Below are 17,941 nucleotides of genomic sequence, written 5' to 3'. Positions count from 1 at the left end.
GGAGAGGAAATTTCCTATAGTGGGGGGGTCTAGGACAAGAGGGCACAGTCTCAGAACAGGGGGATATCCATTTAGGACAGAGATGAGGAGGAATTTCTTTTACCAGACGGTGGCGAATCAGTGGACATCATTGCCACAGATGGCTGTAGAGGACAAACCATTGGGTATATTTAAAGTGGAGGTTGATAGGGTTGATAGGTTTTTGGTGTGTTTAGGTCAGGGTGTCAAAGGTTATGAGGAGAAGGAAGGAGAACAGGGTAGAGAGGGATAAAGGCTGATTTATACTTGTGCGTACTAGCTTACGCCACAGCATATGCAAGTGGGCTACGCCGTTGTGAGCATTTATACTTGTGCGTTGGTGTGTCTGCGTCGCTCTGCAATTCACCGCCAAAACGCTAGTTGGCGGCGGGATTTCTATGCCACTGTGTTGAGGTTCTTCATGTTGAAACTCAACACGAAGAAACTCAAACCTCAAACAATGGCGACTGAAACTGAAGGAGGGTGAATTTTCTGTGCTTCTCTGTCCACTAAGAGACATGGATGAGGAAACGCATTTCAAATATTTTCCGATGTCGGCAGGTAGATTTGATGATTTGGTTCATTGTCTCCAGCCATTTATGTCACATCAGTGTACACACAGTATACTCAGAGACTGGCAATCACCATTCGAGTTTTAGCTTCAGGTGGAAGTCAACAGGCTGTAGCAGCTAGCTACAAACTGGTGTCAAGCACAGGGTCCTCCATAATTTCAGAGGTCTGTAAGCATTGCAGCTAGAGTTCCTTCCCTGCCCTTCAATCGCCCAATGGCAAACTATTGCAGCGTAGGAGGAAATGCGATGCTACCAAGTGGACCAATCACAGTTGTTGCGGTCTGCGTCACAGCGACTCGTAGTTACATTTTGGAAGAGGTGCGCGTTAGGCTACGGCGTAGGCTTCAGCGTAGATACTGCGTAGGGTTTGTGGCTACGCAGTACCTACGGCATACATTTAACGCACAAGTATAAATCAGCCTTAATAAACCAGCCATGCTGAAGTAGTGGAACTGAGTCAATGGGCTGAATGGCCTAATTGTGATCCAATGGTCTTATTTTCATATATGAATTTATATATATATATAATATACACACACACACACACAGTGCCTTGAAAAAGTATTCAGCTCCCACAACTATTTTTACACTTTACGGTCTCATTTTCTAAATCTGAAATATATTGAAGTAGGATATGTTGAGGTAACCTACAAAACATGTAGGTGAAATCAAAACATGTCATGTCAAATCAAAAGAAAAATTCCAAAACCTGTCAACAATCAGACTAAATCAAATGAAGACAAAAAAGCATTCAAGACAAGTCAGGAAAATGATAATAGAGAAGCACAAATCTGGGGAAGGGTTCAAGACAGTCTCAAAGGCTCCTCAGAGCTCAGTGCAGTCCATCATGCAAAAGTGGAAAAAATATGAAACCACAGCCACACTGCCTAGATCAGGGCACCCCTCCAAACTTAGTCACTGGAGAAGAATAGCACTCATAAGAGAATCTACTGTGACACCAACAGTCACTATGAATGAGCTGCAGAAGTCCATGGCTGCAATTGGAGATGATGTTCATGGCTCCACAATGTCCAAGGCCTTGTACAAAAAGGGTATTTATGGAAAAGTGACTAGGAATAATCCCTTGCTTAAAAAAAAAGCACATCCTTGCCCTTAAAGACTTTGCAAAGTATCACTTAGAAGATACTGTAAAGATGTGGAAGAAGGTCTTGTTGTTGAATGAACTAAAGAGGAATTTTCTGGCCTTAACACTAAGCAGTGGCATAAATTTAATACCGCACACATCAGCCAAGTAACACCATGCCTACTGTAAAGTATTGTGGAGGTAGCATCATGCAATGGAGATGCTTTTCAGCAGCAGGGACTGGGAATCTGGTCAGGATTAATCGTAAGATGAATGCTGCTAAATACTGGGAGATCCTGAATTAAAAACCAGCTAGCCTCTGCCAGAAAGCTTAAACTGGAGAGTAAGTTAATCTTTCAGCAGGACCATGACCCAAAACGCACCGCCAGAGTAACCAGAGAGTGGCTGCAAATGAAGAAAACTGATATCCTTGAGTGGTTTAGTCAGAGTCCTCACCGTAACTTGATCGAACATCTCTGGCAAGATCTCAAGATTGCTGTCCACCACCGATCCCCAACTAACCTGGCACAGCTTGAGCAATTCAGTAAAGAGGAATGGGCAGATCTTGCTCCATCATGTTGTGCAAAGGTAATAGAGACTTATCTAAAAAGACCACTGGCTACAGTGGTGTTCAAAAGTTAGTGAGCCCTGTAGAATTTTCTCTATTTCTACATAAATATGATCTAAAATGTGATCAAATTTTCACACAAGTCCAAAAACTAGATAAAGAGAACCCAATTAAATAAATAACACAAAAATCATTATACTTGTTCATTTATTTATTGAGAAAAATGAAGAGTCCAGTGTTTTAATCAATGAGATGACAATGAGGTGTGAGTGTGGGAGGCCCTACCCTATTTAAAGAACATAAACCTGGGTCTTCGCTACCAATGTCTGATCTTTACCACAGAGGTTTTTGGAAGTGTTCCATGCCTCGATCAAAGGAGATTTTGCAGGACCTCAGAAAAAAAAATCGTTGATGCTCACCAGGCTGGAAAAGGATACAAACCCATTTCTAAAGGGTTTGGGCTCCACCAATCCACAGTCAGTAAGATGGTGTACAAATGGACGAAACCCTACACTATTGTTAATCTCCCCAGGAGCGGCTGACCATCAAAAATCACTTCAAGATCAAGATGTGTAATATTCCAGGAGGTCTCAAAGAACCCCAGGGTAACATCTAAGGATCTATAGACCTCTCTTGCATTGGCTGATCTCAGTGTTCATGAGTCTACCATCGGGCAAACACTGAACAACAATCAATGGTGTGCATCGCAGGATTGCAAGGAGGAAGTCATTAGTCTCCAAAAAAAAAACATTGCTGCCCATCTAAAGTTTGCTAAAGACCATGTGGATAACCCAGAAGGCTCTTGAAAGAATATTCATGGAAGAATATACGAGTCCAAAATAGAATGCTTTGGCTTAAGTGAGAACCATTATATTTGGCAAAAAGGAAACACTGCATTCCAGCACAAGAACCTCATCCCATCTGTGAAACATAGTGGTGGCGGTGTCATGGTTTGGGCCTGCTTTGCTGCCTCAGGATCAGGTCGGCTTGCATCATTGATGGAACTATTCATAATTGTACCAGCAAATTCTACAGGAAAATGTTAGGTTATCCATCCATGAACTGAAGCTCAAGAGCAAGTAGGTCATGCAGCAAGACAACAACCCTAAACACATAAGTCAGAGCACCAAAGAATGGTTAAAGCAGAAGAAATTTCATGTTTTGGAATGGCCAAATCAAAGTCCTGACTTTATCCTATAGAGATGCTGAGGAAGGACTTGAACCAAGTAGTTCATGTGACGAAGCCCATCAACATCCCAGAGTTGAAGCAGTTTTATAAGAGGAATGGCCTAAAATTCCTCCAAGCCGATGTGCAGGACTGATCAACAGTTACCGGAAATGTTTGGTTGAAGTTATTATGTACAAGCGGGTCATACCAGTTACTGAAAGCAAAGTTTTGCATACTTTTTCCAACAAATACATGTAACATTAGATAATTTTTGTGTTATTTGTTGAATTGGATTCTCTTTATCTAGTTTTCAGAATCAGAATCAGGTTTATTATCACCAGCATGTGACATGAAATTTGTAATTGCGTGAAATCTGATCACATTTTAGGTTATATTTATATAGAAATAGAGAAAATTCTACATTATTCACAAACTTTCTAGCATCACTGTAAGTGCTCAGCAAAGGGAGATGAATACTTCTGAAATGCAGACATTTCAGTTTTTAAATTTGTTGTTTTTCACGCTTTACAATTTTCCCTGTTTTATGCACTCTACTGTGAAAAGGGAGCATACGATTCACAAATAAAAAATCTCGGTTGAATTGATCAAAATCCCTGATGTAATACTCATTTATATGAACAAAGAGTTGGGGGCTGAATTCTTTTTCAAAGCTCTGTATTCCCCCACACATTCATATCAACTCTCCCGGATTCTTCTGCACACTAGGGGCAATTCCCAGTGTCCATTTAACCTCCCAATCTGCATATTTTTGGGATGTAGAGGTAAAGTGGAGCACCCAGGGGTAAGAACATGCAAGCTCCACACAGCAGTGGAGGTTGGTATTGAACATGGGTCACTGGCACTGTGAGGCATTAGCTCCACCCACTATGTCACTGTGCTACGATATTGTGTTTCATAACATGGACATTTTGTTTAACTTTACCTGACCTGTTGAAGCTAGAGTCCTCCAAAAGGTGCAAGGGTTGGGAGAGGATTGGGGAGGTGGGTTAAGCTAAATAATCACCAGTTCAGAACCATTAATTGGGGCTGTGTGTCACTGCCACATCACCACAGCTGCACTGTGGGTTGTTTCAACAGAGTATTGCCCCTGGTGGTGCTAACCCTTTGTCTTACATTCTGGACTGTAGCCATGGTGATGCTTACCCTTTGCAAAAACTGTGGCCTAATTTCCTCAATCTTGAGAACAGCACAAAATGGGTCATTTGACAAAGCCGGAACATTGCAGCCCCTTTGAACCAAACCTCACCCTTTCTTAAGTGAACCCATCAGCATCTTAAGATGAAGTTATAGGTTGAAGACTCAAAACCTATTTGTAAATTGCAAAATTAAGGCGGCAACAAAATTAAATTGTCACAACAATATCCCAGGAGTACATATGCAATACCTTCTCAACGTAGTACTTCAGTGGATCCCTGCCCCGTGGATCCGGGGGTTCCCAGCTGAGCACGATGTAATTCTTGCTGGTCTCGGCTGCGTGCACATTTGTGGGTGGGCCAGGGATCTTCACATCGCCTGTTCGGGGTGGAAGAAGATCACTGTTCCTAATGTTCGCATGGCTAAAGGTCTCATAGCAAATACATGCTTGTAGATTAAAGCACCAATTCCAAAAAAAAATATTGCTGTGCCAGTGCAAGTAGACTAAAGAGAAGGATCACATTTGGTTGGAGATGGCTGCACGATAGAGGATAAAGGTGAACCTTCCTTATCTTTGGATGGATCCTCAACTTGAAACATTAACTCTGTTTCTCTTCTCGTAGATGCTGCCTGACTGGATCCAACATTTTCTGTCTTAGTCCAAGATTATCTATCATTCAACATCGGGGACCAAAAGGCCTGTACTGTGCTGTAATGTTCTATATTCTATTCCAGTGTGACTACAGTGAACCTGCACCTCTTCTACATTTCTGTGGAACTGGCTGGGAAAAGATGCTCTAAGAGTTCAGATCAGAAGGAAGATAAGTGATTCACATTTCAATCATGAAAGGGTGTTTAGATATTGACTATAAGTCCTCATAAGAATTATTTGGGATGCAGTTGGATGGGCTGGTCATTCAGATCACGACCCAGTGAATTGGAAGCTGGTCTGAGATTCACAGGCTAATCTGTGACTAAATTCCACCACTGGAGACCCAGTAAGGTAAGTTAACCCTTTATTTTCTATAATAGTCTGGGTTGACGTTGTACAATTAATTCCAGCAGTCTATCTGGATTAATCACATCTTCCATAAATTCAGCACCTCACGGAAGCCAGCTTCCCCTCCATGGACACTATCTACACTTCTCACTGCCGGTAAAGCAGCCAACATAGTCAAAGACCCCACCCACCCCGGTCATTCTCTCTTACCCTCTCTCTCTTCAGGCCAATGATACAAAAGCCTTGAGAATTGTGTATCACCAGGCTTAAAGACAGTTCCTACTGGACATCGCATCTCACAATCTACCTTGCACCTTATTGTCTCCCTACACTGCACCTTCTCTGTAAATGTAATTTTGCATTGCTACTGCTTTTCCTTGTACTACCTCAATGCACTGTTGTAATGAAACAATCTGCATGGTCAACATGCAAAACAAAGTTTTCCAATGCACCTCGATACATGTGACAATAATAAACAAATTGCCAATTATCTCTATATGAGTCAGAGTCCTGGACCACGTTTTGCTGGGTTATTCCAGCCACCCTGCATGCAACCAACTCTACTGGTCAGTGTAAGTGCTGATAAATCTGAGAATGAATAATGGAGGGCTATGTAGGAGATTTATCTTAGAGCAGGTTAAAAGATTGGCACACCATTGTAGGCCAAAGGGCCTTTTCTGTGCTGTAATGTTCAATGTCTAGGTTCTATGTTCCAAATTGGTCAAGTTCTGGCAACCATTCCAGCCCAGTCTCAGAGCAGGAGCTTGGCAACACTGCCACCTGGGAGTTGTCTCCTGTGCCAAGTCTTGGTTTAACATGGGCACTTGGATGGGGACTGTGGGCCCGAATGGAAGAATTGACATCTGCCTTGTACCTTTTAAAATTATTTTTGATAGTGTTCAAAGTCTTTGAAGTGATTCCGGTTTCTTATGTATTTTTAAGAAATCTTTATAAATAGAGGAGGATATAGAGGAGGAAGCAGCATTGGAGAGTCAGGGAGCACACGGTTGAGGGAGGACATCCCAGAAGGCTCTTCAAACAAGGTCAGGAACAAGAGGGATTTTGTCACAGTTTACAGGAGTAGAAAGATATTTTACATTTAAAATAAAAGTATTTATGCTTCAGAAACATTGAACAACAATCACAGCTGTGACAGAAGCTGTGCTTGGGCGTGTGGATTTGCCATATGCCTGAGTTTTGCAAAGGAGTTTTAGAGGCAGGGATTGCTTGGCCCAGGGATATAGTATCATCCCATCACTATGTTTAAATTGGGCAAAGAGGTGACCTCTGGAATACAGCATCATGAAATGTCGGGTTATGCACATTAGTATAAAGAAAATTATGTGGACTCCTCACTAAACAGGGAGAAAATTCAGAAATCAGAGGAGCAAAGGGACTTGGGAGTCCTCATGCAGGATTCCCTAAATGCTAACTTGCAGGTAGAGTCAGTGGTAAGGAAGGCAAATACAATGCCTGCATTTGTTTCAAGGGGACTGGAGAGTGATAGGTTTTTGATTGATAAGCTGGTTAACAGTCACAGGACAGTGGGAGAATGGGGATGAAAAAGAATCAGCAATGATTCAATGCCAGAGCAGACTCAGTGGGCTCAAGGGCCTAATTATGCACCATATATTTTATAGCCCTGCCATGAAACCCACATGGCGCCAGGGAGAACGTGCAAGCTCCATGCAGAGAGTGCTGGAGATCGAGTTCAAACCCACAACCTTTGAGCTGCTCTCCTGCTCCGTTCCTGTCACTGAAATTAAGTTCAAGCCAACTGCTCAATTTCTAACTTTCACACTGTTTCTTTCTAAGCTGAAGATTGACCTTAGACTAATCTCTACATTATACACTTACACGCTGCTACAATCCATCGCAATGCATTCTGATCCACTTCAACTTGGCAGGCAAAAGGTTAATCCTCAAAATGAGTGGCAGATATGAATTTCACACATTTGTTAGTCACACAATATCCATGTATTTAATAACCAGAGTTAAGATGCACAAAGGAAAAATTTGAAATTGAACCTACCTTCCAGATCATCCTGGGAAATCACGATCTGTCTACTTGCATCAAAGTGGATGGCTGAGAAAGAAAACAACAACATAAGAAGAGTGCTCAGCAAGGGATATGAACAAAAATGATCAAAAACCTTTGCAAGAGACATTTCATAATGTGGCTTACATTGTAATTACATGCTGATATTTATGTACTTAGAATCAGAATCAGATGAAATATCATTGGCATATGTCATGAAACTTGTTCTGCGGCATCAGTACATTGTAATGTATAATAATAGAGACTATGAATTAAAAAAGCATATATAACAAAACTAAATTGAATAAGAAGTGCAAAAAGGGAGCAATAAAAATTGAGGTAGTATTCATGGGTTCATTGTCCATTCTGAAATCTGACGGCTGAGGGGAAGTTGTTGAGGGGTACTTTTCATTCCATATCTGTATTTTAACCTTATTTATTTATAATTCTTCATTCTGTATAATTGTGAAGGTTGTTGCATGTCACGCCCTAACCAACACACCACAGCAGTTTCCAAACACTGTACATGTAAATGTACGTGGCAAATAAAGTTGGTCCTTGAAAAAATTAAAGATCTAAACAAAATGGCAACTATTTCTTCTTTTAACAACTCTCTAATCCACCGTCTGCTCCCTCTCTTATTGCTCTCTCCCATCCGACCACAGGAGATGTGTTTCTCCTCTTGCCGGTTCCCACCATCCAGGGATACAAGCAGTCCCTGCAGGTGAGGCAGTTGCTCTACTGATCTAGTGCACTGCATCCTCTGCTTGGGATGCAATCTCCTCCACGCCAGAGGAACTAAATGCCCATTAGCAGACCGCTTTCCCCTCTCCCCAACACCCCTGGACTCTAACCTTCCAGTTCCAGCACTTTTACCACCCTCACTGACTCTTCTACCTATCTCGTTCCGATGCTCAAAGAACGTCAACTTATTTACCACCTAGACACTTCGCACCTGGTCACCTCATCGCCTTCTCCTGGGCATATTACACCTGGGCTCATGGGCACCTGATCTCCCACCTGGGCACCTCATCTCCTTCTCCTGGGCATGTTACACCTGGGCTTATGGGCACCTGATCTCCCACCTGGGCACCTCATCTCCTCATGAGGTGGTACCATGGTAGTGGTTAACGCAATGCTATTATACCTCTTTATATCGGAGTTCAGAGTTCAATTCTGATGCAGTCTGTAAGGAGCTTGTGTATCCTCCCGGACACTGCGTGTGTTTCTTTACAGTGCTCCAGTTCCTTCCACGTTTCAAAGATGTACCAGTTGGTAGATTAACTGTCCTGTGGTTAGGCTAGTGTTAAATAGGTGGGTTACTCTGCAGTGCGGTTCAGTGGGCTGTATGGGCTGTATCTCTAAATAAATAAATACACCCCCCCACCACCACCACCAATCACACCCCTGGCATCTTCCCTCCCGCCTCAGCACATTGCAGCGCAGTGTTATAGAGCCACAGAGAACAGACCCTTCGGCCCAACTCATCCATGTTACCAGGATATCCATGTGAGCTCAACCCATCTTCCTAACATTGTTCTATATCCCCTTTGAACCTCTCCAGTCTGTGTACCAGTCCAACATTGGATCTGTATCCACCTCAACCAGCTCCCTTGACAGCTCATTCCATATACCGAACATCCTCTGGATGAAAAATTTTCCCCTCACATCCCTTTAAATCTTTCCATTTTCACCCTAAACCTGTGCCCTCTAGTTTCCCACTCTCCTACCCTGGGGAAGAGGACATGTGCATTTTCCCTATCTCTGCCCCTCATGGTTTAAAAAATCTTAATAAGGTCACCCCTTAGTCTCCTGCACTCCAGTGAGAAAACTCCCAGCCGGCCCCAGTCTGCTTATAGCTCATTGCGCTCTGGGTTGTCTTTGACACAGCGGATAAATTCAGAAACTGTTCTGAGCGTCGAGCTTGCCCACTGGCTGCATCGACAGTGCGGTGGGACTGGGATTGGTGTGATTTAGCACGTATGTCCAGTGTTCCGTCACCTGTACTGGGGGATGTTAATTTGTAAATGGAAAAGTACTCACTCTGAAGCCTCGCGAAGTCAGCAGGGTCAAAAGCCGTCACAGCATCCGTGACTCTGGAGGGCTTGCTGATCCCACTCTTATTGACGGCTCGTACACGGAAGATGTAGGACCGGCCTTCAAACAAGCCAGTCACAGGGTACTTGCAGGTTTTAACCGGAGCATCATTACATTGGACCCAGTTGTCTGTCCCAACTTCACACCTGCAGAAACAGTGAGAAGGTATAGACACTTGTACCACTGACATGGACACCACAACCTCACCCAAAGTAGACCTCAAGTGCAGAGTCATGTTCTACTCTGACATCAAAATTTGGTTATGGCCAGAATACAAATGAGCTCAAACACCATACACAAAATACTGGAGAACTCAGCAGGTCAGGCAGTATTGAAGGAGGGAGATGACCATTTGACATTCTGAGTTGAGATCCTTCTTTTAACACCTGATGAGTTCAACCAAAAAAGTTGGCTGTTCACTTCTCTCCATAGATGCTACCCCACCTGCTGAGTTCCTCCAGCATTTTATGTATGTTGATCAAATTTTCCATTATCTGCAGAATCTCATGCATCCACAAATGAGCTCACCCAGCTCATCCCAATTTCCAGCATTTGGATCATATCCCTCCTTGCCTCACCCCTACATGTACCTATCCAAGTTCTTCTTAAATGATACTAATGTACCTTCCTCAACCACTTCCTCTGGCAGCTCGTTCCATTAACTCATCTCCCTGTGACTGATAAAGTTGCCCCTCAGGTCCCTTTTAACTCTTTCCCCTCTCACCCTAACCTGTGTCTCCTCATTTTGAACTCCCCTGCTTTGGGGAAAAGGCTGTAACATCCACCTCATCTCTGCCTCTCATAATTTCAAACACTTCTACGAGGTTGCCCCTCATCCTCGAATGTTCTAAGGAATAAAGACCTAGCCCACCAACCTCTCCCTATACGTTAGGTTCTCTAGATTGTAAATCTTTTCTTTATTCCTTTCAGTCTAACCATGTCTTTCTTATAACAAGATAATAAAAACTGTACACAGTACACCAAGTGCAGCCTCACCAATGACTTACACGTCTGCAACATAAGGTCCCAACTCCTGTGCTCAGTACCCTGACTGATGCTGTTTTTGGTGGATGCTCACCAAATGATTACACAGTGAGCTCCTTTAAACTGATGGCATGAAGATCACCCCCTCCTCCCTTCCTTCTCTGCTACAAGTTCATACCTATCGACAAAATATCCGATCACAGGGCTCTCATGGGTGACGTTTGGTGGTTTCCAGGCGAGGATGACGTAGTCCTTATTGGCATCGTAGTACATGACATCCATAGGTGCTCCTGGGGCTCCAGCCACTGGGGCGGCGGCATCTACAGAGGCGAGAACAAGGGGGTAACATTTCTGTCAGCCTGCACACTCTGTCCAGTAAGGCACTCATGGCTGGCTTAACTATAGTCAAAACTCTTCCACAAACAGGTTTGGGGAATATATTCAGGCAACCTGTATTACAGCACAATCTGCAGTGGAGGGCTGGGATATGTAGTTGGCATGGGAAGAGATTTACCAGGATGTGACCTGGACTAGAGAGCATGTCTTATGAGGATAAGGTGAGTGAGCTTGGGCTTTTCTCTTTGGAGTGATGGAGGATGATACGTGACTTGATAGAGGTGTACAAGATAATAAGAGGCATAGATAGAGTGGATTGCCAGAGACTTTTTCCCCAAACTGGAAGTGGCTAATACCAAGGCACTTAACCTTAAGGTGACTGGACGAATGCATAGGGGGATGTCAGAGGTAATTTTTTTTTTAAAACAGAAAGATAAGTGTGTGGAACACCCTGCCAGGACTGATAGCAGAGGCAGATCCATTAGGCACATTTAAGAGACTTTTAGATGGGCACCTGGATGAAGGAAAAATGGAGGGCTATGTGGAAGTGAAGGGTTAGATTGATCTTAAAGTAGGTTAAAAGGTCAGCACAACATCATGGACCAAATGGCCTGTACTGTGCTGTACTGTTCTATGCTTAGAAACTGTTTTCTAAAAATGTGTTTCTTTCTGCTGATCATGTCTGTATCTTATCGTGTACAGACTGTGGAGTAATATGACTGAACTTTACCAATGACCTCAGTGGCAATGGAGTGTCCTCATCTCCCACGGATGAGACCTTCGAATTGGAATAAGCCAATGAGTTTCTTCATCTGTGTCCTACTGACATTCGGAAAGAAGACTGAGGGACATGGATGCCAGAAAACCGGCGGGATGGGGATGACAGAAAACCGGAGGGACCTGGATGACAGAAAACTGGAGGGACGTGGATGCCAGGAAACCGGAGGGACCTGGATGACAGAAAACCAGAGGGACCTGGATGACAGAAAACCAGAGGGACCTGGATGACAGAAAACCAGATGGACATGGATGCCAGGAAACCGGAGGGACGTAGATGACAGAAAACCGGAGGGACCTGGATGACAGAAAACCGGAGGGACGGGGATGACAGAAAACCGGAGGGACGGGGATGACAGAAAACCGGAGGGACAGAAAACTGGAGGGACGTGGATGACAGAAAACCGGAGGGACCTGGATGACAGAAAACCGGAGGGACGGGGATGACAGAAAACCGGAGGGACGGGGATGACAGAAAACCGGAGGGACCTGGATGACAGAAAACCGGAGGGATGTGGATGGCAGAAAACCAAAGGGACAGAAAACTGGAGGGACGGGGATGACAGAAAACCGAAGGGACAGAAAACTGGAGGGACTGGGATGACAGAAAACTGGAGGGCTATATTGGAGGGTAAGGTTATTTATTTTATTTTATTTAGAGATACAACACAGAACAGTCTATTCTGGCCCAACTAGCCTCACCGACCAGTAACCCACTGGATTTAACCCCCTAAGAACAGGACAATTTACAATGACCAATTAACCTAACGGGTGTGATTTTTGGACTGTAGGAGGAAGCTGGAGCACCCAGAGGAAAGCCACATGCACACGGGAAGGAGCGTACAAACTTGCTTACAGAGGACACCGGAATTGAATTCCGAACTCCAACATCCCAAGCTGTAATAGCATTGCACTAAGTGCTATGCTACCCTGGTGTAGACAGCTCTTAGAGTGGTTTGAAGTGTCAGCCCAAAATCATGGGTTGAAGGGCCTGTACTATTCTATATACAATTATTCTATAGCTATCTGTAAGGGGCTGGGGATGTATTCATCACAAGCAAGGTCAGATTTCTTACCTCTCACAAACAAGTAGGCACTGTGCTGGGAAATGCCTCCCCTGGTAATCAGGCGTAAGGTGTACAGGCCCTCATCATCTTTATTCAGGTGAGGCAGGGTGAGGATGGCAGTGCCTTCTGCATACTGCATCGAGGCCCACTTCGACTTCTTTATCTCAACATCTACAAAGGTCAAAGGATAAAAGGGAGAAGAAATGTAAGAGAGCATGGTCAATCAAAACCAACCCTTACCAAATAAGTCTGAAACTCAGGACTGTAGGTCAATTACTCATCGGAGAAACCACTGGAACTTTCACTTCCATGGAAGTGGAAACCAGGTCGTTTCTAGAATAGTTCAGTGCCACTCAGCACACTGCACAAACACCCAATTATAATACAGTCAATGAGATAAAACATTCCTTACTCTCTTTATCAAAGCTGGCATGAGTAAACGTGGTCTTTATTTGGATATTAGTATGCCCAAGTTTCAAGACTTAGTGGTCAGGATTTCAACCATCTGCCATCAAGACCCGATCCTAAATATATTTATCAACTTTTATAATTTTCGACAACAAAACCCAAAACAACAGATACTTTGTCCATGAGTACAATTTGTCAACAGGAACTTGTATGTTAAGTAAGTGCTACTTAAATTCAAAACCAGTGTCCAGCAGTTCAGCATCTTGCCAGTAGATGTCAGTAATAGCCATGGACAGTGTGTAGGTAGAAGTAGTGGCTATTAAAGTTAAGTTCAGGTTTATTGTCATGGGCACACATACACGGGTAAATGCCATGAAAGTGGGCTTTTAAAAGATGCCCTCTGAGTATCAAGGACTGGAGGCAGCCTGTCCTGGGGCTGGAGGACTGTATGCGTGTGTGAGGGGGTGAGTGGCTGGGAGGCTTTTGCTGTTGTTGTTTTGCTGCTTGTATTGTTCTGCTGAACATTGTGGGCATGCTATATTGGTGCTGGAATGCGTGGCGACTGTTCCTGGTGCATCCTTAGGTTGTGTTGGTTATTAATGCAAATGACACCTTGCACTGCATGTTTCAATGTACATGTTTGTTGGTATTGATTTTTTTTAAATTTTATTAATGTCAGACTAAAATCATAGTTTTACTCATGTCAGTAAAAAGAAACCATAATTTGTATTTTTAACAATTGAATTTTTAACAATCTCAAATTTTTCATAGTGTGTGGTGGTCCCTGCTTACTGGAAGAAGGTGGTATAGCAATTATAAATACCTTTTTCATTGGCTGTTAGCACATTATATACATATAAAAAATGTTTTAATTATATAACATTTCGATTGGATTCTGTTATCTCAGGAATCTCCTGTTATCTTGATTATAAAGCTGATGGATTTATCAAAGATGCTATCTTTTTATTGAATCTCTTTAATCTCTGCTTTGCTTTTCTGCTCCTCACTTCATTTCAAATGCTCTGTATCTTTGTTTAAACTTTAAAATAAACGATTGCAGATAATCAATTAATCAAAGTTTCTCACTCATTCCTGAACTCCTAAAAGAACCCGGGGATTGAAAATTACTGGGATCTGACAATGTGATAACTAAACTTGAATCTGAATTGGAAATCACTGACTGCCAGGATTTCTGTGCTACAGTTTGAGTTTGAACAGATCTACCCAGATAGAATTTGCTTCCCCAGGCTGTGACCCTGTCTGAGAAGAATGCTTTCTTCCTAAAGTGAGAACTGCAGGTTTTGATGGTAAATCATATTGCTTGTGGATACACATGAGAATGATATAAAAATCAAATGTTGTTTAGCACTACACTTCTCAGGAAAACCTGCAAGAGGTTCACACGCTCTGGTGTTCAAAGTTTCAGTGTTGGGGCAGTGTTGGTGGTTCAATTTGGAAGACGAGGGGATTCATCGAGTCACACAGTATGAACACAGGCCCTCTGGCCCAAATGGTCTATACTGTCCAAAATTCCCATCTAATCTAGTCCCATTTTCCTGTGTTGGGCCCACATCCCTTTAAACCTTTCCTATCCATCTTCCTGTCCAAGTGTCTTTTAAATGTTGTTAATGTACCTGCCTGAACCACTTCTTCTGTTACATATACTCACCACCCTCTGGGTGAAGAAGATACTCCTCAGGTAACCTTAAATTTTTCTCCTCTCATTTTAAAACCTATACCCTCTCGTTCTTGATTCCACAACCCTGGGAATAAGACTGCTCAGCCCCTCATGATTTAATCCATCTCTATAAGGTCACCCCTGTCTCCAGGGTTCCAAGGAATAAACTCCTAGCCTGTCCATCCTCTCCAGAGAACTCAGATCCTTGAGTACCAACAACATTCTTGCAACTCTTCTTTGCACCCTCTCTAGCTTGACAATGTTTTTCCCATAACAGGATGACCCAAACTGTGCATAGTATTCCAAGCATCGCCTCAACAATGCCTTATACAATGACAACATAACTCTTGTACTCAATGCCCACACTGATAAGGGCAGGGTAGCTGGCACTGTCTACCTGTGACACCACTTTCAGTGAACCGTGCGCCTGTACTTCTAGGTTTTCCTGTTCCACAACGCTCTCTGGGGCCCTACTCCTCATTTTGAATGTCCTACCCTGATAAAACTTCTCAAAATGCAACACCTCATCCTTTCCAAATCGAAAGCCGTTTGCCATTCCTTGACCCCCTTACCCAGCTGATCGAAATCCCTGTGTAATTTTTGATAATCTTCTTCACTGTTTTAGTGCCATCTGCAAATTTACCAACCATACCTTGTACATTCTCGTCGGATTAGTTGATGCAGATGATGAATCTTCTGGCCATTATAAGGAGAGTCATTCAGGACAAAAGAAAAGACCATGTGTTTAACATGCTGCAGCTGGACAATTGTGTTCATTAGTGGCATCAGGATTCATCAAGGCTTTGGATGTGATTTGGAAATTATTTACAGCAATAGTCCCAGGGTTGTGGGACAGACCCAAAGAGTGAGGTCCTTATCTTTGGAACGGAGAATATGGAACATAGAATAGTACAGCACGGGAATGGACAACTAAACTAATCCTTCTGCCTATACACTGTCGATATACATCCATTTTCCTCACATTTATGTGCCTATCTAAATGTCTCTTAAAATTCCCTAATGTATCTGCCTCTAACACCATTCTAGACAGCACATTCCAGGCACACACCACTCTCTGTGTAAAACTTGCCTCTCCCATCACCCTTGAAACTACCTCAACTCACTTTATATGCATGCCAACTGGTATTAAATATTTCAACCCTGAGAAAAAGATATTGTCTATCTACTCTATCTATGCCTAATTTTATAAGCCTCTATCAGATCTCCCATCAGCCTCCACCACTCCAGAGAAAACAAACCAAGTTAGTTAATCCAACCTCTTGTTATAGAATGTGCTCACTAATCCAGGCAACATCCTGGTAAACCTCTTCTGTACCCTTTCCAAAGCTTTGACATCCTTCCTACCAAGGGGCGTCCAGAATTGTATGCAATATTCCAGATGTGGCCAAACTAGAGTTTTATAATGATTTTGATGGAAATATTTGAAGAGAAAATCCCAGAGGGCCACAGGGAAAGGGTCAGGGAGTGACAACTGGATTGTTCTCACTGAAGCAAAGATAGAAGAGACTGCAGATGCTGGGATCAGGAGCCAAACACAACATGCGGGAGGTTAACGATAAAGACCCTAGCGTTAAGGGGGTTAAGGTTAAAGTGTGGCGTTCAGAATCAGGTTTAATATCACTGACATATGTCATGAAATTTGATGCTTTGTGACAGCACTACAGTGCAATACATACAGATACTATAATTTACAATAAGAAATATTGTAAATTATTTTTACGATATTAAATTTTAAATTAAATAAGTGGTGCAAGAGGAGATTAAAAATAGTGAGGCAGTGTTCATGGGTCAGTTACTGTCCACTCAGAAATCTGATGGTGGAGGGGTAGGAACTGTCCCTGAAACACTGGGAGTACATACTCAGGTTTCTGTACATCCTGCTCGATAGTAGCAATGAGAAGAGGGCATGTCCTAGGTGATGGGTGTCCTTAACGATGGATACTGCCTGCTCTTAGACAGGCACATGAACGTGCAGGAAATGGAGGGATATGGGCATTGTGTATCCTGAAGGGGATTAGGTTAGTCAGTCACTTGATTACTAATTTAATTAGTTCAGCTCAACATCACAGACAGAAGGCCTTATTCTGGTGCTGTACAGTTGTATGGTCTGTGTGTGTTCTTAAAGAGGTCATTAAAGGATCAGGAAACAAGGAAAACTGTAAGCAGAGTAGGAATCTCCTCCAAGAGTGGATTGGGCAAGGAAAACCTCTCATTTGTCCCACCAGCTTAAAGCAGACTCTTTTCCCGATTCTCACACAGCAGGCGGAATGCCAGGAACATTCACTTACCATCCCTGTACCAAATGGCTTCCGGCTGGAGTCGGTGGATGTTCGGAGTCAGGATCATTCGGCAGGTCAGGATCATCGTCTCCCCTTCAGTTCCGAAGCTCACCCCAAATTTCTCACTGTACTGGATGTCTATCTGTGTGAAAATGGGGGGTGACAGCAGTGGAACTGTTGAGAGAAAGAGAGAAAATCAGCATGTTAGCAGAACTGCTGCTGACTGGGTGTTTATTTGTTTCTCACATCATTCTCTGTGAACTCTGTATACCGTGCAGGGAAATCCCAGGTGATCTTCAGTTTCTGAGAAACTTGGACCACCCCATATGACACCAACAACCATTCCACCGTCAAAGTCACTTGGATCACATTTCTTCCTCATCCTTATGTCTGGTCTGAACAACAACTGAATATCTTGACCATGTCTGCAAGCTTGTATGCATTGAGTTGCTGCCACATAATTGGCTGATTAGCCATTTGCATTAACAAGCAGGAGTACAGGAAAACCTAATTAAGGTGCCACTGAGGCTATGTTGTGGAATTTGTTGTTCAGTGGCAGCAGTACAGAGCAAGACATTAAAATGACTATTTACTTACCTTGTACCTTCGAGTGATTTTTATGTGTAGCACTGATTCTGACACAAAAGGGAAGCAGAATGCAGAATAGAGACACAGAGAATGTGCAGTACAG

General features: G+C 43.1%; 1 protein-coding gene across 4 annotated transcripts in view; it reads right to left on the bottom strand.

Annotated features, from left to right (window-relative positions):
- Positions 1–17,941, bottom strand: part of myom2b (myomesin 2b) — a 215,749-nt gene that overhangs the window by 72,122 nt on the left and 125,686 nt on the right. For all 4 annotated transcript variants that reach the window (XM_063038773.1, XM_063038763.1, XM_063038783.1 and 1 more), the window contains exons 9-14: positions 17,260–17,424; positions 12,874–13,035; positions 10,863–11,004; positions 9,647–9,846; positions 7,598–7,651; positions 4,816–4,943 (exon numbers count right to left, since the gene is read on the bottom strand). In XM_063038773.1, coding sequence (XP_062894843.1) covers positions 4,816–4,943; positions 7,598–7,651; positions 9,647–9,846; positions 10,863–11,004; positions 12,874–13,035; positions 17,260–17,424 — 851 coding nt within the window. The remainder of the gene's footprint in view (positions 1–4,815; positions 4,944–7,597; positions 7,652–9,646; positions 9,847–10,862; positions 11,005–12,873; positions 13,036–17,259; positions 17,425–17,941) is intronic.

The sequence above is a fragment of the Mobula hypostoma genome, chromosome 2, assembly GCF_963921235.1.
Source record: "Mobula hypostoma chromosome 2, sMobHyp1.1, whole genome shotgun sequence".
Classification (NCBI taxonomy): domain Eukaryota; kingdom Metazoa; phylum Chordata; class Chondrichthyes; order Myliobatiformes; family Myliobatidae; genus Mobula; species Mobula hypostoma.
This window is presented reverse-complemented; position numbering and strand designations above follow the sequence as displayed.